We start from the raw sequence: 25,851 nt of genomic DNA, 5'->3' as shown, positions 1-25,851 counted from the left end.
CCAAGAATACTGTGTATATAAAATTGTACACTTGTGGAGTTTTGCTGAATGTACCAATAACTGAAACCGCTTACTCCGCCTTCCGCTTCGCGCGAAACATGCATATGCTTACAAAAGTGTACCGTTCGAGCTTCTACCATGCTCTATTCGGATCGTTGGGCCGTTGGTTCGTTACCAAGACCAACCTTGGTGTGCACTTGCTGTTCACTTCACGCACCATTCTTTCCCACCAATGTACGTAAACTTCCCGCAGCATCTGTACTTTACCTTCCTCGTTGCTGCAAACATAGTGCTTGCATCTGCGGGCCCTGCACTTGTCGTGCTCGATGCCGATGACTGCCACCCAACATCGAGAAAATAGAACACGATGTAGCTCCTGCCTTTTCTGAATGTCAGGCGACTGTGCTTTGCTTTATTGAAACAGACTCGGCGCCTACAAACCCTGCGGCACAGACGTCATCACAGGTACACATGCCTGCACTGCACAGTTTCGGACGCCCAACGAGGAAGTATTGTGCAAGCGAGGCAGTCAACTCCGTACCAAGGACCGTACTCATACTACATTGAAATCTTGAACCCGTCATCTTTCCTCGTCCTTAATACGCGGCCGGCTGCCAACCATCGATCCAGTATGTTGGTTCCCTTGAGAGGCAGGGTGCGTATAGCGACGGGGTACCAACCAACGGCGTAACGCCAATGTCTGCTGATCATGCCCCAGGCCCAGGGTCATGAGACTCATCACTCGTTTTTCCCCTTCCTCATCTCGCCGGCCTTCCCATTGTTCCAGCTTCCTCGTCAGCTTCGTCCCCAATATCATACCCAACATCATCCAGCAGCATCATCCAGCAGCAGCAATCCTTGCGATCCAACTGTCCACAGAAACCGCCCAATTTCCCGTCATTTCTAAAGACTTATTCATTTCTGCTCATAATCAAGTACCAACAAAGGAAGGCTAATAGTCTCCAAGATACAAGTAAGAAGTCAATGGACTCTCTCGATCCTGATAAATGCTAATGTCAGCACTACTCCGCTCTAGAACGAGGCTTAATTTGAAGACTGATTCACAATGCATATCATCAACCTCCTTGCAGCTTTCGCTGCTGGAATCTACGCTGTCTCTGCCGCTGCTTTCATAACCAAAAGGGAGGCGCTTCTCGATGTTAGATCCTGCAAACACGGTGCCTACTGGACTGGCACGCGGCCGGCGAACCAGGCACCAGGGGGGTGTGCCTGGTATTTCTGCAACAACGGATCTCCCATTCTATGGATTGATTGCGGACTTGGCAACGCCTGTGATGATGGTCCAGCTCCTGGGTGTGCGGTTTAATTATTGTCGAAGTTGTTGCCCGTGATTGATATATGGGTTGCCAACAGCTTTGCAGGAAGGAGAACCCCCAAGAGGCTTCATGATAAGTTCGGCGAAATTTACTTGTAGGATAATGTCACTCTGCTACTCGCTGGCGGTTAGATAGCGCAACAAAGCATAGAATCATACACACAACCACTCGGTCCCAACCAATCCGATTTGCCCAAGCACTTGCCCCAAGTATGTATTTTATGTGATGCTCTGGCTACGAATGTGGAGTGTCTACTGGTGACAGCACGGCACAAACCATAGAAATACTAAATGGGCTGCTGGTTGAAATGGGTGAACGGAGTACAGTGCCATTGTCTCTACATGAGAGTACAAGCACATGTGTGCGTACAGTCCTCATGCTAGTGTCAATGGTGCAGGTGCAGCCAGCTCAGTGGCCGTTGACAGTGAAATTATCAGAAGGCCAAATGTACATTACGCCACTTGCCGCATGAAAGGGGTCGTCGAAGAGATCACTGCTTCGGGCTCCTTGTGCAACATAACACGTGCAGGCGTGCTCCGTACGTGTGCATCATGTATGTATGCAGTGCATAGGTATGAAACAACTTCGAACTTATGTTTTATTTGGCGTAGCTGATATAAAAACATCTATTCATTATTCATTATTAATTTGTTCATTTATTTTTTGTATGGCTCAATAATTACCAGAAATTACCATTCTTTGAAATAGAGCATACTAATAGGAATTCTCTGGAGCGGTCGAGTTGCAAGCACTGTAAGTATATTGACATTAATACCACGTAACCTTTGTCCTGGTGTACGAAGTACTTCGTAGATGTAGTTGCTCCATTGATGAGACTGGTACGTGGGCACTGTGTAATAGTTCAAATCCTATTCATCTGGCAAATATTTCCTAACTGGCGAGAAACGAATAAAATCACAGTACTCATGTGTATTGAGGTCACTTTTGTTTGTAATCATTCCGCATTACGAACCTACCGCCTGTATTGCTGAGTGTATTGTCCCCCAGCATGGCCTAGCTGGTTTGTTCGTTGACCAGGCCGCCAAGCCAACAAGTCGATGACAAAGATTCAAGCTCCGTACGTTCCAGCCATAGCCTGGTTGGTCCTCTAGTTCGCCTACCCACCTGCCTGAACCTTGGTGACCGACCTGCCTCGACGAGAGCCATCCTGTCGAGCAAAGTGGCCAAGATGTCACGACTACTCTGTGAGTGCATATCCCTTCTTCTTAACAAAAGTACTCCTTCCCGCCTTCGATTAACGTGTACGTACCACCTCTAGCCTCAGCACTGTTACTGCGGCGCGACCCGCGAATCCTCAAGCTACCTCCTTATCTGTCATTCCTTTGCATAACCATCGGCGTCCTTTGGCTCCTGCTCCTGCCACTAGACGACTACTCACGTCGCACCTACATTTCGGAGAATGCGCTCCTACCAGGGCAGGTCCATACGTATTTTGGAGGGAGTGAACAGAACGTCTTTCGTGCCTACAGCCACGAGCTGGACTCCATTGCTCACAAGAGCAACTACGAGTGAGTTCGCTGCACTCCAAACGGCGGCAACCATGGGTCCGAGGGCGGTTCGGCTAACGTCAAGTGCGTGGCTATAGGATCAATGACCGACTCGAAGGTATATTGAAAGGCGTGGGAATCAAGGTCGGACGACAAAAGTACACGTACTTCTCCGCAGGGGAAGAATACTCCGGCGAGAATGTATATGGGATCCTGCAAGCTCCTCGAGGTGACGCCACCGAGGCCATTGTTCTTGTTGCTGCTTGGAAAGGCATCGAGGGCAACTTGAATCGCAATGGGGTGGCGCTCGCGTTGACGCTGGTTCGGTACTTCCAGCGTGAGTCTCTCTCCAGACAGTCGGTCCTTTCTTGCTTGTCGAGCGCTTACCAATCGATGTATCTTCGAACGAGCTAGGCTGGTCGCTTTGGTCCAAAGATATTATCCTGGTGATACCCCCTGACAGCAGGACCGGCACCCAAGCCTGGGTGGATGCCTACCACGACGCCCACGACGCCGATAACATCGCCGCCCTACCCCTGAAGTCAGGTGCCCTGCAGGGTGCAATTGCCATCGATTACACATCTGGCCATCGCTTCGAGGGGATCCACATCATCTACGATGGCACCAACGGCCAACTGCCGAATCTTGACGTGATCAATTCCATCGTCAATATCGCCGGTGGTCAGATGGGAACCCAAACGGCGATACAGGACATGAAGCACTCCACAAACAGCTACTCGGACCGATTATGGACCATGTTTCGAGGAATGCTATACCAGGGATTGGGGAGCTCAGCAGGCCCCCATAGCAGCTTCATCCCCTATCACGTCGATTCGGTGACGCTACAGCCCTACGGTGAGGGCTGGCATGATGAGATGACCATGGGGAGAATCGTGGAGGGGACCTTCCGGAGCTTGAACAACTTGCTGGAGCATCTGCACCAAAGCTTCTTCTTCTACTTGCTTATGCAACGCGATCGCTTCGTGAGCATCGGCACTTACCTCCCCAGCGCCATGCTCTTATCAGCCAATTTTACCATCATGGCCATCTTCCTATGGGTCAAGAGTGGGCAGACAGGACCATCACCCCGTCCAGCCAAGGAGGCGCCGGCACCAGCTGTGCCTGTGCCTGTGCCGGAGAAGGACATGGACGAGCTCGAGCCTAAGGTCAACAATTCCGACGACTCAACGCAAACGGTTGAGCGAGATCTCCTCCCACCTCTAAGTGTTGTCGCCGTGTGCCTGGCAATTTCCCTTTTGCCTCTATTCGTATTCAACAAACTCCCTGCAGCTGTGAGTATTGCTCGAGTTTCTGAGCCGTTGCTTGTTATTGCCATGTCGCGGCGTCATTGAACGATCGGCTAATCGCGTGCTACTTTTAGATGCTACTGCCGGCCTTCACCATGTTCTCGCTCGCCTCTGCCATTTTGCCCTCCGTTGCCACTCATCTACTTAACACCCTCCTCACGCCAACGCCCCAACATTTTCAGCTTACCAAGTCCTTTTCTCTTCTCATCCTGGGCATGTCATTGGCTACGCTTGCCACGCTCAACTTTTCGCTCGCCTTCCTCGTCGGGGTCCTCTCCACACCCCTGACTTTTGTTCGTCCTACCCGCAGCCCTATGATTAGGTATCTTCTCGCCGGTTCACTTAGCGCCTGCGCCCCTTCAGTCGTCATTTCTGTGGTCGCACGGCTCTGGAACCTGTCCCTCACAGATTTGTTGCGAGAGGCGAGCTTTGGGTGGAACGTCTCGGGAATGTACACACCAGTAGTTGTATGGTGTGTCTGGTGGCCGGCATGGGTGGTGGGCATGATCAATGTGCTTGGAAGAGCAGAGCAGTAGGTACGCAAGTGCGATTGTGACACACAACTTGCGTGGTTGGAACAGAATGCGGCATGCTTACCATCTTAATTGCAAAATTGAAATCCATGATTTCATTACCGGGTGAGGTCCAAAGCATATGCCCAAGCCGCTACACTTCAAGGGCGGGCCAAGCCAGGTGCTCGATGGCACAAACACACATGCATACACTCGCACGCACGCACAAACACACGCCATAATGGCAGTATCAGCAGGGAATGTATATCGACCAACGGATGTCAATAGCCAGCCTATCTCACCGTTCGTACTTCTACGTGGGCCGAAGCGTAGGTTCGGCAGGTTCCTTCGACTTATCAGTGCCCATTACGCTGCCCACACGTCCTTGCCAGCTGTTTCGATCCAGTTACCCAGCTGATTGACATTCGAGTCCCAATCGAGCAATCGCTGGCGCATATTGCCAATCTGAGTCATGTCTAGTACCTTGGGCTGCACCCATGTAATGTGAGCAATCTCGTCCACCTGGTCAATCGTACCCCGTATGAGGCCGAGACTCAGTGCCTTCATGATGAGATGTTCAATCTCGTCAGGCCGAACTTTGGTCTCTTGTGAGATGCTTGCAAACGTCATCGTTCTGTCGTGTGGTGGCCGACGAAAGATAGTTTCTGTCAAAGCTGCAAGATAAATCTTCTGTCGAAGGTGGGTGGAATGTTCGTTGAGGAGCTTGTTGGAGGCAATGTTGTCGGAGAGAACATCGTAGGCGGCCAGGTCTCCGCGATTGTATGCAAACAGTAGCTCTCGTAGCCATGCGTCCTCCTCACTTGTCGCGAGGACATCAAGAATAGGATGCAAGAGCAGTTCACCAAAGTTGTAGATGCTATTCGAAACCAACGCGGCCACGCTGAGATAGTATGCTCTTTTGTGGCGTTCTTCAGCAGAGAGCGAGGACAAGTCGATGCACGCTAGGTAGAGGAGCGCCGTTCGGTAGTAATTGGAAAAGTCCATCTTGCGCTGAAATGGAAAAGATTAGTCAAAGATCACCGGGGTGGGGGGATGGGCAAGAGGTGCTGGTGCTGTACCTGATAGTAGTTTGCGTTTGCATCATAGAACGTCGCGTGGACAATGGTCTCGACGGAGTCGAACTTGTCCAGTATGCTCTCGGCGGCATCGAGATCCTTTCTTGCATCATCGAGCCGGTTGAGGCTCAATTTCACTCGCGCCACAGCCACCGATGCAAAAACCAAGGCATCTTGGGAATCCTCGTTGTCGACTTTCTTGGATACCGATTGCAGGAATGCGAGACGCTCCTGGTCATCTACCAACCTCCGCAGTCAGCATGGGTCAAACATGAAGTTGTCGTTTTGGTTTGCGTTGCTGGTCAATTACCCTTGCACTCTGTCGCAGCTTTCAATGCCAGATCCACCAACTTTAGCTGATTGATCTTGTCCGCAAACTTGAGGATGAAGACCTTGTAGAAGGCTAACCGCTGGGGGGCGCTGTCCGGGTGGTTGAAGAACTGAACGAGGGTAGCGGTCAGCTGGTGCCAGAGCTTGCGTTCCCAGAAATTCTCGAAGTCGAGAACAAGGGGCTGAAGCTCCTCCGGAGTCCGGTCTCGCTGTTCCGCGAGGAAGTCGGGAATCGCATCGACGTTCATGATGAGACTTGGGGGGCGACGGATGGAGGGTTGTCGGTGCCAGGGATGCCCAGCTGGCTGGCTTTCGAGGTTCACGGTGTGAATTTACACTCAGGGATCGGTCAGCGGACGGGTCGGTAAATTGGCAGACAACAAGGTTCGCTGTCAGTTCGTTCGGCGGGAACAACTAGGTAATAATTATTCGTTGTCACGATGCGGGAGTGAAGCTCACAACGCGGCTGACTTGGATGACCGGTGCCTGGCAGTAATTACCCACCATTTCCAAATTGGTACAGGTACATTTTATACTAGCACACTTTACGGAGTACATGTTCAGTGTACTGCATACCTGACTGACTACTAAGTACTTACTGCACAGTAAGTACTACTTAGGTACCTAGGTAGTATGGAGCAGCTTAGCACCTCTGCAAGTACTGCACTGTCGTGTCAACTAGCTGGGTGCCTATGGAGTACCTAAGTACTTACTGAAGTACAGTATAAGTATGTACATGCTGTGGTACTTTAGCACTGCGCTCGTAGTAAGTGCTCGCACTGTGACTTAGTAATCAGGGCACTAAGATAAAAAGAAGGATAGGTACTTACTGTACTTGTAGGTACGGAGTACACAGCAAGTACTTGTAACTGTACTCCGTACACTACTCCGAACTATTAGTTGTACAGTAGTGCGCAGTTTACGGAGTACTTGTACAACATCTGTAGTATTATTACTGTACAAGTACCTAAGTAATAGTGAGTGTCGCCTCAGTGAGTGAGGATGGTCGCTCTCTAGGCGCACGTGACCCTTCTTCCGCTCTCAAGATCCTACAGTGCCAACGTCGGCTCCAGCAAAGACAGGTCCATTGATCCGTGCAATTGAAGTGGGCGCTCCCAGTCGAGAGCGACACCATTCTTTGCCTCGCCAATCCGAATTGCGAAGAATGGCTTCCCCTCTATCTGCTGCGCGATCTTCGCGCAAGCTCGCGCAAAACATGGCAGGCAGGCGTTTCGCCTCCGACATTTCCATCACCAGGACCGGCAAGCCCATCACCCGGGTCGAAGGTGGCCGGTGAGTTTGGGTGCTCGGTTGAGTCACAAGTGTGCCACTAATGACATGATGGCCTTTATAGATCATCCCTTGGAGGTACGGAGGATGAGGCATTAGTCACGAAGCGAAGCTGACGGCAGGACAGGCCACACGGCCACCGTTTTTGGTGCCACAGGCCAATTGGGTCGATATATCGTGAACCGCCTGGGTATATGCAGCTCCAGACTTACTTGAAGCGTGACATATTGCTCACTACTTCTGTAGCTCGTCAGGGTTGCACGGTTGTCATCCCCTACCGCGAGGAGATGGCCAAGCGCCACCTCAAGGTCACAGGAGATCTCGGCCGAGTAGTCTTTGTGGTATGTATCACCGCCGTCAACTGGCAAACGTAGAGCGTCATTATAACAGCGGAACAGGAATACGACCTTCACAACACTGCTTCCATCGAGGCTAACGTACGGCATTCGGACGTCGTGTATAATCTGGTCGGCCGAGACTACCCAACCAAGTACGGCAGCGCAACGGGAGAGGTTCTCATTCGATCAGCGCTGATATGGCACAGGAACTTTTCTCTCGAGGATGTTCATGTCGAAGGAACGGAGCGAATTGTCGAGGCTGTCGCGAAATACGACGTCGACCGATACATTCATGTCTCGTCGCACAGCGCCGACTCCAAGTCCAAGTCAGAATTCTATGCCTCCAAGGCAGGTGCAGCGTCTTCCTGAACTACTGCGCATGAGCTGACCACGTTCTCTTTGAAGGGCCGAGGTGAGGAGGTCGCGCGAAGTGTCTTCCCCGAAACAACGATCGTCAGACCGGCGCCCATGTTTGGGTTCGAGGACAATCTGCTCCTCAAGCTTGCTTCTGTTCTCAACCTTTTCACGGCAAATAACATGCAGGAGAAGTTTTTCCCCGTTCACGCAAGTGATTCCAAGCCTTTCTCATTCGTCACATCAGCTGACGAGCTTGTGCTCCCGCGCAGTCCATCGATGTTGGCGCAGCCTTGGAGAAGATGCTATATGATGACTCTACTACCGGCCAAACCTATGAACTTTACGGACCCAAGGAGTACAGCATGGCTGAGATTGCGGCAATGGTTGACAAGGAAATATACAAACAACGGCGTCACATCAACGTGCCGAAGGCTATCCTCAAACCGATAGCCGGCGTGCTCAACCGCACTCTTTGGTGGCACACGTTGTCCGCCGACGAGATTGAGCGCGAGTTCATGGACCAATCGATAGACGCTAACGCGAGAACATTCAAAGACCTCGGTATCGAACCAGGCGACATTGCAAACTTCACGTACCACTATTTGGTAAGCAAAGCCGTCGTCCATTGCTTCAGCAGAGGGCATCACTCGGCTAACCAGCTCTGCAGCAAGGATTCCGCAGCTCACACTACTACGACCTACCACCGGCAACGGAGAAGGAGAGGCGCGAGGACAAGAAGTACATTCACGTTCTAGATGAGTTGTAATGTGCGCTTGGGCATGGCTGAGGTGGAAGACGACATTTTCCCAGTGGAGGGTGTATAGAATAGACGAGGCAGCAAGCGAGGAGTGAGTAGGAAGACTGCCGTGTGGAACTGTATCTGTAATGCATACTGGGCCACATGTCTTCTGCAAATTCTCGGCTCAACCATGCGCGAGTTGCAACTGCAAGGCTCAATCAGATTCTAGCCGTGTCGTAGACACCTTCAGGTATTCCGGCAGGGGCAAGATGTCCATCTACTATTCTTTTGCCTGTTGTGTCTTTTCTCCAAATGTGAGGCAGTCGAGCCCAGTTCATGGTATCGTAGGTCTTACTAGGAGGCGCGCGTGTGGATCGATCCAGGACCGGAGGGTATTTTCCGGAGCAATAATCTGTGGAACTTAAAAAGAGGATTCGCAGGCTAAACGCAACGAGTACACTTTCAACATTGACCCATTTGTAGTTAGTAATCATTCATTCCCCAGGTCGAACCGCCGCCGACTGATTGGCAATTGGATGAAAACAGATCAGAGCTTGGCGCGATGACCGACTCCGATGACGAGATGTATGTATCCGTACTCGCTGCCAGATGTCGGTTTCTGCCGTCACTAGTTCACTAACAGCAAACCCAACCAGAGCGTTGTCTGCCGACACACTGGCTGCGTTGGCCGAGTTCCATGCAGAACGGGATTCGGCACAGGCCAAGTTCAAGGAGCTTCAGGCCGAGGCTGAGGTGGAAAATGGCCCATTGTCAATGGAGGCATTTGGCGAGGATTGGAACGAGTCCCAGTTTTGGGTAAGCCTTTGCTTGTTGCGAGGCCAAAGCGAAGCCAGAGATCCAAGTCCCGAGAATCAACCACCCGTGATTTCAGCGTCGTCCTTTTTTGACCAGGTGGTTGGTGAATGCACCCCCCAGCATGCTGGCTAACCCGAGACCAAAATAGTATTCAAATGAGACTGCTAGTGCCCTGGCCCATCAGCTGCTCGATGGTGCAAGAAGTAGGACAAGCATTGGGGTCATCTCGACCCCGAGTGCGTTCGTGGCCCTCAAGAACATCTTGGTAAGAATTGGCGTTCTTTCTGGCGCTGGTGAAGGAATGCGGCTCATTGCAGCGGCTGAGCCAACCCGTGCAGAGAACGAGACCGGAAAGCGAACGTCCACGGCTGGTGCTGTTGGAGCACGATCATCGTTTTCGTGTCTTTGAGGAATTCGTCTACTATGACTTTCAGAAGCCTCTTGAACTTCCTGGTGCGTGTCCTATCGGGGTCGAATCGATGTATTTTCCCTGGCCATGCATCTGTCGGACATACACACCGGGCAACATTTTTGTTGAAACTGCTTCTGCTAACCATCTATTTGCTGTTATAGCGCAGCTACGAGGAAGCATGGATCGAGTTATAATTGACCCGCCATTTCTGAGCGAGGACTGCCAGACGAAAAGTACATTGTCTCCATCTTCACGTCTCTCCTATGCGACTGCAGTGGCTGACTATCAATGAAATGCAGTGGCCATGACCGTGCGGTGGCTCCTCAAGACGAGAATCCCGGAGCTCCCCGCGCCCCAGGTGATTTTGAACACGGGAGAAAGACTCAATCAGCTCATTGCGAAGGTCTACCGGCCGTTTGGCCTTCGACCAACGACATTTATGCTGAAGCACGCACGGGGGCTGAGCAACGAGTTCTATTGCTACGCCAACTTCGAATGTCCTACGTGGACGTGGTTGCCCGAAACAGCGTGAAATGAGCAAATGGCCCAGAAATAAACCACATGAGACGAAAAGCGACCTTGATACTGTACCAGAAAAACTGATCGTACCAGAGTCTCAAGCGTTTTCCTCATTGTGCCGCGCTGCTGAACTGGACTTGCCAAAGCGCACGGTGTTGTTGAACAGTATATGAATTGGTGAACGTTTGTGTATTCGTTGGTCGTTCGAACGAAAACCTATAATGTTCTTTCGGGCCTGCGTCGCGTATGTTCCAAATGCTGTCTCCTGTCTGTCCATGGCACCTATCTCAGATGACAATTGATGCAACATGCTTCGTCCATGCCAATGCCTGTTTATGCCTGCACCCGTCCTTTACGCTAAGGACCGAATGATGTAGAAGAGCAGGTATGCTTGCGCTCCCAAGACGTCCGAAATGCTGGCCAGCTCAACTTTGTGGTCGTTAAACTTGAACCACTGCCGAAATGGAAGAGTGTTATCAGTCGCGAGATTCGAATCTAGGTACGTGCCACTCGTACATACCTGGTCACCGACACGGCAATACGAGACGTAGTGGCCCGTCTCGATCTCTCCCACGTGAACAACCACGCTCAAGAGGTCATACGTGCAGGACCTCTCCAACTCCAGATTCTCACGGCTGTCGCGGGTGCGAACGCGGTTGGTGTAGGGTAGCATGTTGAGCTGCAGCGGGAACTGAACGACGTTGTCGATTTTGGATGCTGCCCGGTCATGCCTGCCTTGCTTGTACTCGAAACGCTGTGGAAGTTCTGTCAGCGTCTGTATACCCGACCTATAACACCTTCCAGGGAGACGGGAAGGAATACCTTGAGCTGTATCGACAGTACGTTGGGAAGACGCTTGATGCAGGTGTACCTTCTAGCCTGCTGCGAGGATGCACAACTGTGACACCGATACTCGCATTTGTCAAATTTGACATATTCTTCATCCAGACAATCGGTCAGCGTCAGAACCGGCTTCTTCTGTCCCGTCTTCTTGATCCGCCTCTGCGTTAGAGCATCGAGACCCAAGCTTAGATCAAGGAACGACTGGACCGCATGTGTGGTCCCGCTGCAATTCTGGCACGCTGTCGTCGTTTGCATCTTACCATAAAACGTTTGGTGGACGATGCAGTTGCAGCTATGCTCACAGCCAGTCTCAGGCCTTTTGCCGTCGCCGTTCCGCTCATGAAGTTCCTCGGCCAAGAATTGAAAAAACTCGTGAGCATCCTGTTCTTTCGTCGTCACCAAGTTCTCAAACGCCTTTTTCTCCGAAATCCAGAAGCCGGAGAGAATGTTGGCAGCCGTGTAGCCATTGGTATTTTCGAGTGCATAAAAATCTTGGAACATGTCATCCATGGCGCAGCTCAGACAATGTGGAACGCTGCAATCGTTGCTCTGATGGCCGTCGCTAAGATAGAAGTTTCGGAGCAAGGGGTTGTGCAAGAAGCTCTGTAGCACAACGTTCTGATAACAAGTTGCGCCAGCGTTGTAAATGCCACGAAGTCCATTAGCACGACAAGATGCCGTCGTCGTGTTGGAGGCGATATACCGAGGGTCCTCCTTAATGGAATCGGTAAAAAGCTCGTCGTGCTTCCGTTTTCGGCCTTGAAAACAAATCGTGCGTCAGCTGCTGGTTTGAATGATGCCTCACCAGACGGTGTCGGTTTGCGTACCTGAGAAAGAACCGGTTCCAATCTTGCGAACACGAAGCTCTTCCAGAGTTGGGTCCCAGACCATATCATCACAGATTTGGCAATAGAGGGAGCCACTGCGAGAGTCCACGTCTTCAATTAAGTCAGCGAGGTGCGGCGCCCTAAGCACCATCTGAGATTTGCGGTAACGTACAGAAGCGATGCTGCCGTTCTGTGCCGTGCTCCAGCCTGTCCTCCTCCGTCACGGTTGTTGGACATTGTAGGCAAAGGTAATTTGATGTGAGGGAGGTGATGGGACGACCCTCTTGGTTCGTCGACGTCTGGGGCACAATAGGAGGAGTGTCAAAGATGCCTCGAAGAATCATCTTGTAGTGGGCGATGGAGCTGTTCATAACTTCCTGTCCCTGCGACAGAAGAAGCTGTACGTGTTCTGCGAGCGACTGTTAGACAACGTAGCTATATCCGCGTATGGGAGCTGAGATGCATACCGCAGCCGAACATGGGGGTTCCTGGGGCAGGTGACTTGATCTTTGCGTTCTTTGGTGACGCCGGCGTTGTTGGTCTGGTAGACATGGTCAGGACGAGCCTTGGGCACCGAAGGCCCCCTTCGTTCCAAAGGGTATGTGGAGAGTGACAATGGGCAAGAGATTCGATGAAGTTGGTGGAAGGAGGTCCGGCCGCCTTGGGTTACAAAAATGACGATTTCGTCCCTTAGCTACTTCTGGCTAGAATAAATGGCAACCCGGTCGACTTTCTTGCAACCAGGCGTCGCCAGATGTCGCTCCTGGCCGATGAGCAACCGGGATGACAGCGTTCAGGCAAGCAAGGGCAAGCACATGAAAAGAAGTGTAATGAGAGGTGTGCGGCTATTTCCCATTGCCTCACATCATAGATAGTAGGCGCAAACAAAGTTGGCCCAAGCCAAGAAACCTTTGGGGTAGAAGCCAGTATTATCTACGGAGAGCTTTTGGAGGTATTGAATACGACCGTACTTATGTTACTTCGCACCTCGTACCAAGTACCTAACCCCCTCATGTCCCGAGGTCCAGGTGGAAGCGATCCTGGCAGCTTAATAATTAGGACTTGGACCACTTATATCAGCAGCAAAGAATTCGTCACACTAATTGGTTCCTCTAGTAGCGTATGACGACAAATGCTTCGTTATCCACACAGATATAACGGCACTGTTATTGTCAAATCTCATTGAAAGATGAAGCTAAGAAACATCAAGACTACATATTTAATTTAACCAAGTCTACATATAAAGAACTTGGCCAAATAGTAAGATAAAGATTTAAATTCATACTTGAGCATAATTTAATTTATAATTTTCTGGATTATATTATTTTATTTCAACCAAAAATAATGCATGGAAATTTTGCCATATAATTTCATGCTTTATAATAATAATAAATTGTTTTTTAAACAAATAAAAACAATACTTCAAGTAGACTAATTTAACATATATTAATAAGTTTAAAACTATTAGTAGAATTTAATGCAATGTCCTTCACGAACTCTATTAGGAAATAATATTTTCTGTAATTATATTTCTGTGCGGAGTAGTTAACATTTTATACCACTAATATTAATAGTGATCATGTGTACTCCGTACTGTGGCAAGGTAGTAAACCGCTGAACGGGAGGTTGCAAACCACTTACAGCGGGGCTTTTTCAAACATGATTACAGTACACTGACCAGCCAGAGTCATAGTATTGATCGTCCTGCTGCGAGTACATGCGACGAAGCATGAGCGTAAACTTCCCGCCAGACACAACTTGACTCGTCGCCTCCAGTCACAATTGCGCATATACATCAGCAGTCGGGACTTCGAAACCCACCGAAACGTAACAACTCCAACAGCCCACAGGGAATATGCTCGGCAGCTTCCTTGCAACAACATACTCGAGGAACGCCCGATTTGCTGCCTAGTTCAGTACGGCTGCCGAAACTCCAGTGTTGCAGGCGAGGGTTCGCCATACCCATCCCATCATTTGTTGGCCCGGCCCGTCGCCAGCAAGATGACTGCACTCGACGCAAAGATATCGGCTGTTTCAGCTGTGGCGACTGTCGAAGCTCTCTTCGTGACCTTCCTCAACGAGGCATCGGTCGCGAAGCAGACATCGGCAATTGACCCAGCGCTGAAAGTTTCCGACTTCAAAGACCTTTCCAACCGCATTGTAGCTGCTGCAAATTGCGACGTTCCCTACGAGGCAGACTGCGACGGGGTTCCTCCCGATACTTCCAAGACTAGACAGTTTGCTGTCATTGAGACGGCGGCAAGACATCTCTTTGACCTGCTGATAGTGAGTGGATTTCGCCAGGTTTCCTTGTCATTTTCTGCGTCCGTTCTTTTTAACAATCTTCTTTCTCACAGGCGTCCACCTTGATCGACTCACCTGATTTCGTCAAGATGTGGAACCTTCTCGACATTCTATCGATTCTATCAGATAAATGCCAGTGCGACCCGGCTCTATTGTTCTGGCTAATTGAGGAACTTTTAGACAGCCAGACAATTGCTGGCTGCCGCACGATATTTGATTATCTTGAATCGAGGCGCGAGCGAATTACAGCCAAGCATTTCAAGCAGAAAAATCTTGTTATACTGCGAAGTTGCAACGAGCTTCTGCGACGCCTCTCCCGTGCCGAAGACACTGCTTTCTGTGGTCGGGTCTTCATATTTTTATTCCAGAGCTTCCCCCTGGGAGACAGGAGCTCTGTGAACCTTCGAGGCGAATTTCATGTCGAAAATGTCACCACATATGAGACGGGGCCTGTTGAAGAGCAGACAATGATGGACCTTGATGCTCCAGTCAACCCCAGCTCCGGCATAAAAGGAGTCACACCTGATCCTACTAAAGACTCGCAACCGGGGTTCGAGCCTGGCACGCTCTACCCGTTGTTCTGGTCGCTTCAGGAGAGCTTCAGCCAACCATTGAAGCTGTTCGACCCCGTCCACTTCGGCAAGTTCAAGACCAGCCTTGACGCTACCATGAAGGCATTCCGAGCCATATCCGGTAGCGAATCATCCCAGTCTTCAAAAACGGTAGAAAATACGAGAAGAAATCTGCGACGCAAGAGAGAAGAAGAAGGGTTTGACGATATTCCCGAGACTTTCAATCCCAGATATCTCACGAGCAAGGACCTGTTTGAACTAGAGGTAGGCCCAAAGTAGCCCATGCCTCATAAGCAATGGTTGCCAACGTTTCGAACAGATAAGCGATCTCTCTTTCAGACGTCATGTCCTTGTCCAGGCACTCATCGTCACCGACTTCATCCTCACAATGTCCGCCGGCGCCAAAGAGAAGCTAGCCAACGTCAACTCGTCCAATAAATCGGTTATTTACAACGATCAGCTCAATGAGGAGAACGTTAGTCCTCGACCACGTCCAACCCTCTCCATCATGTTACTAACGCAGAGTAGACCAAGTGGGCAAGCGAGACAAAGGCGTCTATTTCGGATTATCTCAAGAGGGGACTCGAGGGTCCTTACTTTTATAGAATGGTTGAGACAGTGCTCGCCAGAGACAAAAATTGGGTGTTTTGGAAGATGGCAAGCTGCCCGCCTATTAGCCGGATATCTGTGTCGGACACGACCTGGAACGATTCCAAAGGTACCTCGCAGCGCCTGGCAGCGAGCAAACGTTTGCGCCCGACCCCAATGGGTGCGGTTCCTATGGATTTCCTACGCGATGATATTAACAAGCTCGCCATGGATAGCCTGCAGGAAGCAGAGAGGCATAAGCCCCCAGAGCTAAGTAGTTTCAAGAATCAGATTGCAGACGACGACTTCGAAATCAGCATGCCTACAAACGAAAGTACCAAAGTTGCCGCCATTGCAGGAAAGGCAAGCAAAAGCTGGAGAGCCATTCGCATAGCAGGGCGAGCAAAGTTGGCAGCGTTTGACAAGATTGACGATTCCAATGACGTTGATCCCGTATTTCAGGATCTGGACGAAGGTGACGGCATGTTCGATGAATACGATGAAGAGAACGAGGCATTGGTCGAAGAGAACTTGCCTGCGGACCGTGACTTGATCATCATTTCCGGCGTCAAAGGTGCTGGAAAGTCAATGCTGGCGAAGAGACTCCTGGAGGGTCACAAGGGTGTATTCGGCCTCGTGGTAAGGCACACGACGCGACAGCCGCAGGATGACGAGGTTAGGGCCAAGTCATTTCACTTCGTCACGACCCAAGAGTTTAATCAGCTGCGTGATGGCGATCGACTATGCGAGTACGGCACGCGAAACGGGTTCGATTACGGCACCAGCACCAAGTCCATCGAGACTATTCTCGAATCTGGAAAAGTACCCATCATTGAGCTAGACTTGGAGGTGTGTTTCGCGCCTTTCAACTTTCATCCCCCTGACTCATGGCTGACAACCCTTCTCTAGGCGGCTAAATTTGCTATGGACATTGGGCTCAATGCTCGCTACATTCTCATCAACCCGCCATCCAAGGATGTGCTCCGTGAACGACTTGCAAACTCAGGTTATGATGAGGCTGCGATCGAGGCTGTCGTTGCCGAGCTCCCCACTGGTGCGGACGCGTCTCGAATAGAAGAAGAATTCAACAAGACCGTTGTGAACGATTCCCTCGAGCAAGCTGTCAGAGTTATCAGCGCATACATTTACGGCTCGATCGAAGAGGAACCGCCTTTGCTTGAGGAGGTGGCGACCTCTGCCGTTGAAGGAGGCGGCGAGCAGCAGCCAGACGAGGACGAGGACGTGGACGTGGACGAGGACAAGATGTTGACCGACACATCCGAGCAGGAGGCACTCGATGATTCCAGGAGCAATGACGAGGGGAGCTGTATTGAGGTCAAGTTATGAAGGAGCATCACACTTCGCGCCGATTGCATAAAGATATGGTTAGCACCATGGATTCAGTAGGTACATGTACATGTCATGGACACTGCGGTACGGGAATCAAGCTAGCAGGTAGAGTAGAAATGTCCTGGCAGATGAATACCGAGTAGAAGACTAGACTATCAATCTACCCCACCAACGGGCGTAAATGGAAGAACTCCCCACCAAGCACCTTTTTTTTTTCTTTGAGATTTTGAAAGAAAACGAAAGGTTTCACATTTCCGCAAGACACTGGACGACAGAAAATCCCGTCATTTGGTTGACGTCGGACTCATTCTCAAGTGGTGGCAGTAGTTAGTCTTCGTCAGAGGATTCCTCCTCATCCGCTTCCTGGAGCCACGTGAGGAACGGCTCGGCAGCCTTGCGTATCTTTCTCGACGTAGCCAGATCGACGTACTTCTTACTGGCCTTTGTGCCCCACTTCGTGACGACCTCTTCGCTGATAAGATCGTAGTGGTAGTAGAGCTGTAGGATCTTGACAACCTGCTGAATGAGATCCGGATGATCTTTACCAGAGACACCAATGAGGCGTTCGGTACCGCCGAGGAGGGCCTTCTCGTGGCGTTCCGAGTTCACAAGCTGGTCAAGTTCAGTTAACATCCAGCATGCACTCCTGCAAATGCTTGGCAACGAAGGGAGAGCGTACCTGCTTCAGCATGCTAGCACGCTTGGGAATCTGGAGACAGATGTTCTGATCGAACAAAGTCTGCGCGAGAACTAAAACGGTGCGATGTTTACCCTCAATGGCCAGTTCCTTAGCCTTGACGTAAACACTTATGGAATCGACGTTATCAATGCCTCCCTTCTCCTCGCCTTCCTGTTGAATCCAGTTGCCAAACTCGTCGTAAACAGTGGCGCCTCCTTCGCCATCGTCGTCGTCGTCGTCGTTCAGGCTGAGCTTAGCCTTGAACTCGCCAGGAAGCTGGGCCTGACGAGCCTTGACGGCCTCCTCGCTCATGTCGACAGCCCACTCGTCGTCCTTTACGACAATGTCCGCCACGGGGGCGGCGGCTTGCATCTTTTCAAACTCGTCATCGCTACCAGCGTCTCCGTTTTCTTCAACCTCATTGGAGACGTGATCAGAGGCATCGTCGGCGCCACTTCCGGATCCGTTATCTCGTCCAGCATTGCCATTCTGCTTGGCCTTCTTCGCGGCGCGACGCTCAGCCTTATCCATTTTCCCCTTCTTGTTGGGCTGATTCTTGATGATGTGGCCGCTGAGTCTCAGGCGAAGATCGACATCGGTACGTTGGCCGCATGCTTTGCAGTCAAGGAGGATGCGGTCATTGTAAATGTTGACATCCGTTTCGGGGTTCTTGCACTTCTTGCAGAGCACAAAGCGATTGATGAAGCCGTCGAGATGGTCCTGAAGCTTAGCCGATTCGTGGACGCCATTGATAATCCAACGATCGTTCTTGGGGTCGTTCGTGATCATGGCGCCGAGCTCGAACCCAAAGTACTTATTAACATAGGATGGAGGGCGAGCTAAGGAGGCAGCGATGCTGGAGAGGTTGACAAGGACGGTCTTGATGCCATTGCCCTTGCCTTCGATCTTGGTCTGCAGACGCTCCATTTTGTAGCGATAAAAGGCGTCGCTGACATCGCGGCGAACATTGATGAGCGACATGATGGTGGAACTGGGATGCGAACGAATGAGGCTGTCTTGAAAAATCGTTGGTCTGTTTGTGGTGGCGGTTGGCAGAGGAGGATTTGCGACGGGTCAGAGAGGACAGGCGAAGCGCGGGTCGAGCAGGACTAGGAATCAGAGCTCAAGGTGATGTATATTGGACATGGGGCAAACCGCGGAGCAAGCCTTGGGATGATGTAGGCCAGGCATGAACTCGAGATCGAAATTTTCAACCGTCGGAACTGATATCTGGGCTACACGGTTTCGGCGGTATGCGAAACAGCGGTAGCTTGACGAGGTGCGAGTACACGTTGAGCTGATCGTGCTGATACATAAACAGCAGTGTGCGCTGAGGGATTCTAAGTGTGGGTTTCTTCGGGGAGAGACAGATGAAGGCGCGGCACTTGGGGGAGTCGATGGCTAGCGGGGGTCGACGATGACCTCCAGGAGGCAAGTGATGGTGCTGGTACGCAGTTCTGATGGTGGGGTTTGGGGAGTGTGGTGCACTGCTGCAAAAATGCGCGCTGCCCCTGTTGATATAATCAGCAGGCCGGCGGCTGGAGGTGATTGAGTGTGTAGGTATTGGACTATGCAATACACTATCTCCGGGCAGATGGCGTTGCGGAGAGTAAAAGGAGGCGAGGAGGTTTGGCTTTTTGATGAAAAGTGGGAGGCGGACGAAGAAGTGGAGTGAGTGCGAGAAGGGGCGAACAAGTGGCTGCAGTCATGGTTGGGGCTCGGAAGAGAATCTGTGGAACACGGCCAAACGAGTTTCCGTAGGGCTTACAGGTAATACTAAGTGGCTCAGGGGGGAAACGAGTGAACATGGCTGAGTCATCCGTTTCATCCTACAAGTAAGTAAGTACTTATTTGTACTTACTCTGTACATCTACTTACTTACTTAAGTACTGTACAGTACTTGTAATACTTGCAAGTTTAGGGAGTAAAAATACTAACTGCAAAGAGTACTCCGTACGGAGTAATTACGGAATATTAGGCATTGTACTTAAATTAAGTAGGTCCCGCCGAAGTGGCCCAGTCACGGGACTTCGTCATACCACATGTGCAGAACCCCTGCCGCCCAAGGTTGGCAGGAGACTGGAGGTTTTACTACTCTGTACGCCGTACGGAGTACAATAATCTGCGTCCTTGAACAAATACCGCTACATGTAGTAGGTGGTTACTACGGCATACAGTCCGCGGCTCGAAATTGATCGAGACCTAGTAGTACAGCATACTTGCCGCTACAGCTGGCAGCACTAACAAGCCAGTCGGCAACACTAGCGTCCATGACCCTCGTACTGTAATCATCAAAGGCCATAGCAGTAGGGAGATCCGCGAACAGGGTGTCGGCCGGAACGAGCGTCTGGGACGTCACCTGGCCTGGCTGCATGGACGGGGTGTCGTTACTTAAATACGTACGTGCTGGGGTAAAACCTGCCCCCGAAGCTGGGCGATGTAGGCCGGCTCGCACGGCACCTTACTCTGCTTCCATCAGACGTCGCAAGCGGGCTGGAAGTGCTGCCAGAGCACATAACCATCCACCATCATGTTATCGGCGCCCAGATATTGATGAAACGTTTCAGAGGCTGGGCCATCCGGATTGGTTGTGAGGAGATGCTCACTCCCGTCTAAGGCTGTCGGGGGCATAACCGTCACATGGCAGGCAATGTGCTATCTCCTATACTGTCGAGGCCAGGTGCCGAACAAAGGGAGGAAGGATTTGGGGTCATGGTCAAGGGGAGATCATCACCCCAGGTAGATGATACAGGTAGTTCGCCCGAGGATTCGGGAGATGGTAGCTTGGAGTTGCTGTGGTCGCAGCCGAGGCTGGGGTAGTTGTGGTGAGACGAGTACGTCTGGGTGCTGCACCGATGCTGGGACAGCTCCTTGGCCACCTGGGGGACATGAGCGTCGAGGAGCCGGGTCACTATGCTCTTCGTACTGGGCTATTCTCTTGGAGGCTTTGGACTAAATTGTTTTCGTACTCGCTGCCTTGATGATGCTGGTACGGTCGACCGCGCTGCGCCTTCGCCTGGATGGGCCTTTCTGCATGGCTGTCGTCGGCTTGTCCCACCCACATATCCCGAGTGTAGGACATTTCGTATTTGGTGCACTTGGGCCCGCGGATAGGCTTGGGAATGCGCGTGTCCGTATTGCGACGTGGTGTCAATGACACTTGAGAAAATACGTGAGAATGTAAGAATGTGTGTTTTCGACTCTGTATGATGTTGGATGATGGTCTTGGATAATGTCAAGAAATGTATGTGTGCGAGCTCGAATATTAGGTGGGTAATAATCATGCCCCCAATTCCCAATCATCAATAATGAAGTACAGTATGCTATGGGTTAGATATTCCCAATGCACTTTCTTTCGTCTGTTTTGAGATCAGGAGCAATTGTCATCTCGGTGCAAAGGTTCTTACGCAATGCGCATAAGCAGCTCAATGTAGGAAACAAGGGTGAAGATATGCTCCTACCCTGCCGGATGCGCCATGTATGATTGACGTCATGGCACTTTACCGGTGCAACTGCTCCGTCCATTCCACCAATCCAGTTGGCAGGAAGGAGAAGGGAGGGAGGAAATAGCCAAGGGGTCACTTCGTCCTGAACCTGCCAATTCACGATTGCCCGCACTGGTCCAGGTACGTACCTACGGTTTGTATTGCCTTTTTTGGGTCGACTGGAGGGGAAGGTGCATCCAATGATGACAACACGGACTCGTCGGTCATGCGCCTACCATGCAGAAGTTGGATAATGGCTGATTTCGCGTTGTGGACGCTCCTCCCTACGCATAGTGAAACCACCTGTAAGCATAGTGAACCCTCCTTCTGCGTACCAAAGTACGAAGTGAACCTCCCTACGAATCGTGAAACCTTCCTACGCATTGTGAACCTTCCTAAGTACGTATAGTAGAATACTTACCTTTCAGTGTACGTGTGTTCAGAGAAGCTTTCCCATAGTTGCACCATGGCAAAATCACAAAGTCGACGGGGCTTGGCGGAAATGCGCTGCAGTATGGCTCGTGTGCCCTCCTAGCAGTTCGCGTCGGTCCACTCTGCAGTTCCTCCTCCTCCTATGCATATTTCCTAATGTCCAAGCACTGGCTCAATAGAACAACCTTTCTTTCCACGATGCTCGTGTGTGACCCAAGCGTATGTCATGACAAGCCTCTAGGCCTCATCATGGCGATGCAAAGCAAGTCAGGAGGACGGGAAAGAATGATATTGCTTGCAGATCGACCTGGGCGTAGATGCTGGTCGACATGGCCAAAATGGCAGCAGTGACATGGCGAAGGGAGCCCATGTTGAGGGCTACTCCGGGAGCGTTCTCGAAATAGTGCCGAGATGATTTACTCCCACACAGAGGGTGTGCTGTCATTATATTATCTTCTCTCCACCTTCTCTTTCCCACTCCGTTGCTACTAATAATACAAGTAAGTACTGCTCCAAACGAAACACGCGCCATCACGCACATAGCTACAACCTACCCCACATACGTGGACATGCTGTCGTAGCCCGCCCTGACAAGTCCAGTTGTTGGCATATGCAACGATGCATTGCAGTAACTGACTGCCCGGTACACACTGAAGTTCAAGCACATATTTTTTTAGGTAGGTACGTGTTGGGCCGACTGGAGGGGAAGGAGGTGTAATTATTTGCAGCTGTGACAAGATGGACTCGTTGCCTACGATCCACCTTGAGTGACTCGTACATGGATGACTGCCTTTTCGTTACATATATATTCGTGGTGCTGCCGTCGTAGCATTTGCTGAACGGTGCCCATGCAAGGTGCTGTTCGTAGAATGATCCGTACTGTCTTGTCTTGATATACATCATTGAATGTTGGAAGACCTCGCGGCTGCAAGGCAACGCAGGAAGGGAAGTGGATGGTAATCATTCTACTCCGTACAATCGATCAGTATCTATGGCCTCGGAATGCGAATCACATCAATAGTGTGAATCAGAGTTTGTCAGTAAGAGCGAAACTGTCTGAACTATGGCCTTGGCGACGGCGCTTTACTTATCCCGCGGTTGATTGGAACTCTATATGTTGGTTGGCATGCAGACAGTTGAGGGATACCTGGTCGGTTGGAGCTTTTGGCGGGAGATGATATATTCGGAGAGCTGGCGCGCTATTTTTTAACTCTATTTGATGACTTCTTTTAAAGTCTGCGGTTCGCCAATGTCAGCTGACCTGCTTTGGAGTTGTTTGTTTTCCATCTGCTCTCGCTACTTGCGGAGTAGTAGAAGCCAATCCATCCGGCCCCAACGCAGTTCAATTCGCGAATATTGGTAATTTTCACTCTTCAACGCTCTCATACTATCAACTGCTAGTCATAAAGTCAGACTCGTTAGGCTCAAACTCCCAATTCTGGGAGCCATCCAAAGAAAAGCCCCATCACAGCGGAGAAGTCATCAGTCACAACACCATTCCCCCAGACAATATTCTCTCTTTTGCACAGGTTCGAACATGTACAATACACGGCCTCTGCCACAACGAGGCTTTGGCAAACTCGCCCCGATAGTCCACCCTTGAACCACTATTCCCGAGTTTGCTCGCGCCCGATGCACGATATCGTGTCATGTTGCAAGCTTTTGCAATAGTCATGGCTATTTGTGAGGCAAAACGGGAACCTCCATGTCGTCACTACAACTCGCTGGTTCATCACTGGCACGGATTTGGTTGGCGCAATGGCGTACGACGAACATCCAAACGGGAGCGGCGCATCCTTTCCATGCGATGCGTATGCTCAATTGGCGATATCCATCATTGACCTTTTGTCACCCATATTTCCATGTCCATTCGTACTTCTGTTCTGGTAGTGTACATTCCTCGCGACCTTCATGTCACTCAACCACTTCCCCATTCTATGGACAAAGTGTCGGAGACAGATCGTCATGGTGCTTGCTCTACATGACAGACATGATGGGACGAAATGATACTTCTACATCCATGATGGATGGACGCCTTGACATTCAACCGATCCACGGCACGGCATTGGTCAGTCTCGGGCTGCCAGATTCGGTCGCGTCCCTACGAGCCTGGAGTCTTCACTCCTTTCCACGGGATGAAATTGTAGCAGGCAGCTCTTTCCTCGAGGCCTCGTCGAGATGAGCTGGTCATCCATGACCATCGATGCCTCCTCCATTGCCGGATCTGGCGTCGTGGTAAACTTGGAGTACACGTCGCGAAGTAACGTCTTCATCTCGGCCATGGCGAGACTGAGCAGAAAGAGTTAGCCACACGTTTCCATTACACAGATCATGCAGTCCGGCATGATCGGTGTGTACACATGGAAGGGAAAGGGGAGAGGCTTATTCACTGTTTCCCCACACAACCTCTACCGCCATTCGCAAAGGAGAACAGCAGTCGCCGCCTGTCGATATCCCCGTCGGGTGCCAACCAGCGGTCTGGGTTGAAGGTTTCTGGATCCGGGAACACGTCCTGGTTGATCTGGTGTACCGACAAGGCTTGACAGCTCACGATGGTGTCTTCCGGTAACGAGTATCCATCGATGATGCGACCGCCCCTGGGCACCAGCCGTGGCAGCGACATGGGGATTGCGGGATAGCATCGAAGTCCCTCGCACAGCACAGCATCAAGAAATGGGAGCTGTTCTATGGATCGTCCGCGTGCCTGTCTCAACTCTTCCATGAGCCGACGCTGATAAGGTTGGGATCGCGGCTGTGACAGTTCCCACATGAGGAAGCACAAGGTGTCCCCGGTAGTGTCTATTCCAGCTACCATATGGTCCAAGCACTCGGCTGCCATGTCGACCGAGTCCAGCTCGTCTGCCTTGCCCTCCATGCGGCATCTCAATGTGAAGTTCGAGGCGTCTGTGCGTCTGCTTGTTTCCAGGACGTAGTTGTCAGCCAACGGGACCTCCCTAGGCTTCACAAAGACCGCGAGGACTCTGGCCAACAATTTATGAAGGGTTGGGAAATAGTGAGAGATGAGCCGGTCTACAAGCGGGCGTTAGTTGCGTCTGCGACTTCGATCTACGGCGGAGTGCCGAAACAGATGAGTATTCCCACTTTGCATGCTATCGTCGTCAACAACCTGATGCATCATGTCTTCGTCCGACTTCTTCCCAAGGCAGTCGGTCCCATTTGGATGAAACAAGTGGCGTGTGACGCAGTCGCATGCATACGAGTGCAGCGCTGGGCTCGTTCATCAGTCATTTTTTCCATGCTATAACAGGAACGTGAAAGGGGGCGGGCGGACCCATCTGTTCGAAAGTTAGCCGCTCGTCCCGGGGATACGGAACCATGTCGAAACTTGCAAATACATCCGAAGTCTTCGTTCCCGATGCCGATGTGCATCGTTGGACAAAGGCGTAGGAGCGTTCTTGGATGCCTTGTATGGAATCATGATGCATGACGTTGGTATTGGTGTATCGGTCTGCAAGAATTCTCCTGCGTCTCGCGTGCTGTTTCGTGTCAGATGCGGGCTTTTCATTTGAGCCCTCTTTCTCGTACGTCTGTCTTGTTCAGTCTCGTGAACATGGTCCTGCACAGAAGGCGGGTGAGTCGACCGCACTATGATGCGTTGGCAGCCTCCAATTCTGACACCGACTCACCTCCTGCCGTAGACCTGGAAGAGGTCATAAAAAGCAGACTTGTCGTAGCCACTCCCGCCTGAGCAATAAATCTCCTTCAATGCCGGCCAGGAGGTGAACGAAACCTCGTTTGGAGCCAGTCGCACAACTGGGCCATGCTTCTTGTGCAGCTGATGAACATAGCTGGTTCTTTGGGCGTTGAGTTCGTTCCATTTCAGCACAAAGGACGTGAAGAGCGAAGCGGTTGGTCCAGGCACCTTGCGAAGCGGGGAGCGAAGGCATCGAGTGAGATGGACCAGCAGCATGCCTGTCGCGACGGCGATGCAAAGTGACGGAAACGGGAGAAGCATTTTGAGAGGTGAGGCTGGTACTGTAGACTCGCAGGTTTGACCAACTGCGGGGAGAGTGGTAACTGTTAGTTGGCCTTGTACTCCGTACCAGCGACAAGTAATGCTCGCATTTGAGCATGGAAGTAATGTCCAAGATATACTTAAGTACTGGAGGCACCAGGGAATACGCCAATAAAGATGATGTTGTGGTGTAAGTCTCCTAATTAACTGCTCGGCACGGAGCACATGCGTCAATGTACACAGTAATACGGAGT

The 25,851-nt window shown here is 51.1% G+C and overlaps 9 protein-coding genes across 9 annotated transcripts; 4 read left to right on the top strand and 5 right to left on the bottom strand.

Moving 5' to 3' along the window:
• Window positions 1-2,526: 2,526 nt before the first annotated feature.
• Window positions 2,527-4,688, top strand: DCS_07826 (uncharacterized protein; the record flags this gene model as incomplete). The annotated part of the gene is made up of 5 exons (XM_040805109.1): window positions 2,527-2,542; window positions 2,617-2,866; window positions 2,944-3,182; window positions 3,260-4,137; window positions 4,227-4,688. The coding sequence occupies 5 exons, from the start codon at window positions 2,527-2,529 to the stop codon at window positions 4,686-4,688; spliced, it is 1,845 nt and encodes a 614-aa protein (XP_040655213.1).
• A 342-nt stretch (window positions 4,689-5,030) lies between these two features.
• Window positions 5,031-6,318, bottom strand: DCS_07825 (proteasome regulatory particle subunit; the record flags this gene model as incomplete). Its single annotated transcript, XM_040805108.1, has 3 exons — window positions 5,031-5,675; window positions 5,744-5,979; window positions 6,051-6,318. 3 exons carry the CDS (start codon window positions 6,316-6,318, stop codon window positions 5,031-5,033), a joined length of 1,149 nt encoding a protein of 382 aa, XP_040655212.1.
• A 917-nt stretch (window positions 6,319-7,235) lies between these two features.
• Window positions 7,236-8,821, top strand: DCS_07824 (NADH-ubiquinone oxidoreductase 40 kDa subunit-like protein; the record flags this gene model as incomplete). The annotated part of the gene is made up of 9 exons (XM_040805107.1): window positions 7,236-7,363; window positions 7,425-7,438; window positions 7,488-7,550; window positions 7,607-7,701; window positions 7,759-7,850; window positions 7,905-8,046; window positions 8,104-8,262; window positions 8,325-8,660; window positions 8,723-8,821. 9 exons carry the CDS (start codon window positions 7,236-7,238, stop codon window positions 8,819-8,821), a joined length of 1,128 nt encoding a protein of 375 aa, XP_040655211.1.
• A 535-nt stretch (window positions 8,822-9,356) lies between these two features.
• DCS_07823 (N-adenine-specific DNA methyltransferase) lies at window positions 9,357-10,554 on the top strand (the record flags this gene model as incomplete). The annotated part of the gene is made up of 5 exons (XM_040805106.1): window positions 9,357-9,379; window positions 9,451-9,610; window positions 9,759-9,875; window positions 9,949-10,063; window positions 10,322-10,554. 5 exons carry the CDS (start codon window positions 9,357-9,359, stop codon window positions 10,552-10,554), a joined length of 648 nt encoding a protein of 215 aa, XP_040655210.1.
• Window positions 10,555-10,893: 339 nt separating this feature from the next.
• On the bottom strand, window positions 10,894-12,763 carry DCS_07822 (ubiquitin carboxyl-terminal hydrolase; the record flags this gene model as incomplete). The annotated part of the gene is made up of 6 exons (XM_040805105.1): window positions 10,894-10,995; window positions 11,062-11,295; window positions 11,364-12,142; window positions 12,212-12,322; window positions 12,384-12,620; window positions 12,679-12,763. The coding sequence occupies 6 exons, from the start codon at window positions 12,761-12,763 to the stop codon at window positions 10,894-10,896; spliced, it is 1,548 nt and encodes a 515-aa protein (XP_040655209.1).
• A 1,449-nt stretch (window positions 12,764-14,212) lies between these two features.
• DCS_07821 (nuclear matrix protein) lies at window positions 14,213-17,022 on the top strand (the record flags this gene model as incomplete). The annotated part of the gene is made up of 5 exons (XM_040805104.1): window positions 14,213-14,497; window positions 14,569-15,351; window positions 15,407-15,562; window positions 15,616-16,524; window positions 16,585-17,022. 5 exons carry the CDS (start codon window positions 14,213-14,215, stop codon window positions 17,020-17,022), a joined length of 2,571 nt encoding a protein of 856 aa, XP_040655208.1.
• A 330-nt stretch (window positions 17,023-17,352) lies between these two features.
• DCS_07820 (eukaryotic translation initiation factor 5) lies at window positions 17,353-18,685 on the bottom strand (the record flags this gene model as incomplete). Its single annotated transcript, XM_040805103.1, has 2 exons — window positions 17,353-17,637; window positions 17,705-18,685. The coding sequence occupies 2 exons, from the start codon at window positions 18,683-18,685 to the stop codon at window positions 17,353-17,355; spliced, it is 1,266 nt and encodes a 421-aa protein (XP_040655207.1).
• Window positions 18,686-20,340: 1,655 nt separating this feature from the next.
• Window positions 20,341-20,786, bottom strand: DCS_07819 (uncharacterized protein; the record flags this gene model as incomplete). The annotated part of the gene is made up of 2 exons (XM_040805102.1): window positions 20,341-20,583; window positions 20,631-20,786. 2 exons carry the CDS (start codon window positions 20,784-20,786, stop codon window positions 20,341-20,343), a joined length of 399 nt encoding a protein of 132 aa, XP_040655206.1.
• Window positions 20,787-23,690: 2,904 nt separating this feature from the next.
• On the bottom strand, window positions 23,691-25,597 carry DCS_07818 (cytochrome P450; the record flags this gene model as incomplete). Its single annotated transcript, XM_040805101.1, has 5 exons — window positions 23,691-23,910; window positions 24,012-24,651; window positions 24,724-24,849; window positions 24,914-25,173; window positions 25,269-25,597. 5 exons carry the CDS (start codon window positions 25,595-25,597, stop codon window positions 23,691-23,693), a joined length of 1,575 nt encoding a protein of 524 aa, XP_040655205.1.
• Between the last annotated feature and the right edge of the window lie 254 nt (window positions 25,598-25,851).

This window comes from Drechmeria coniospora, chromosome 03 (assembly GCF_001625195.1).
Source record: "Drechmeria coniospora strain ARSEF 6962 chromosome 03, whole genome shotgun sequence".
In the NCBI taxonomy this organism is placed as follows: Eukaryota; Fungi; Ascomycota; class Sordariomycetes; order Hypocreales; family Ophiocordycipitaceae; genus Drechmeria; species Drechmeria coniospora.
Note: the sequence above shows the minus strand (reverse complement) of the source record. Positions and strands in the feature narration are given on the sequence as shown.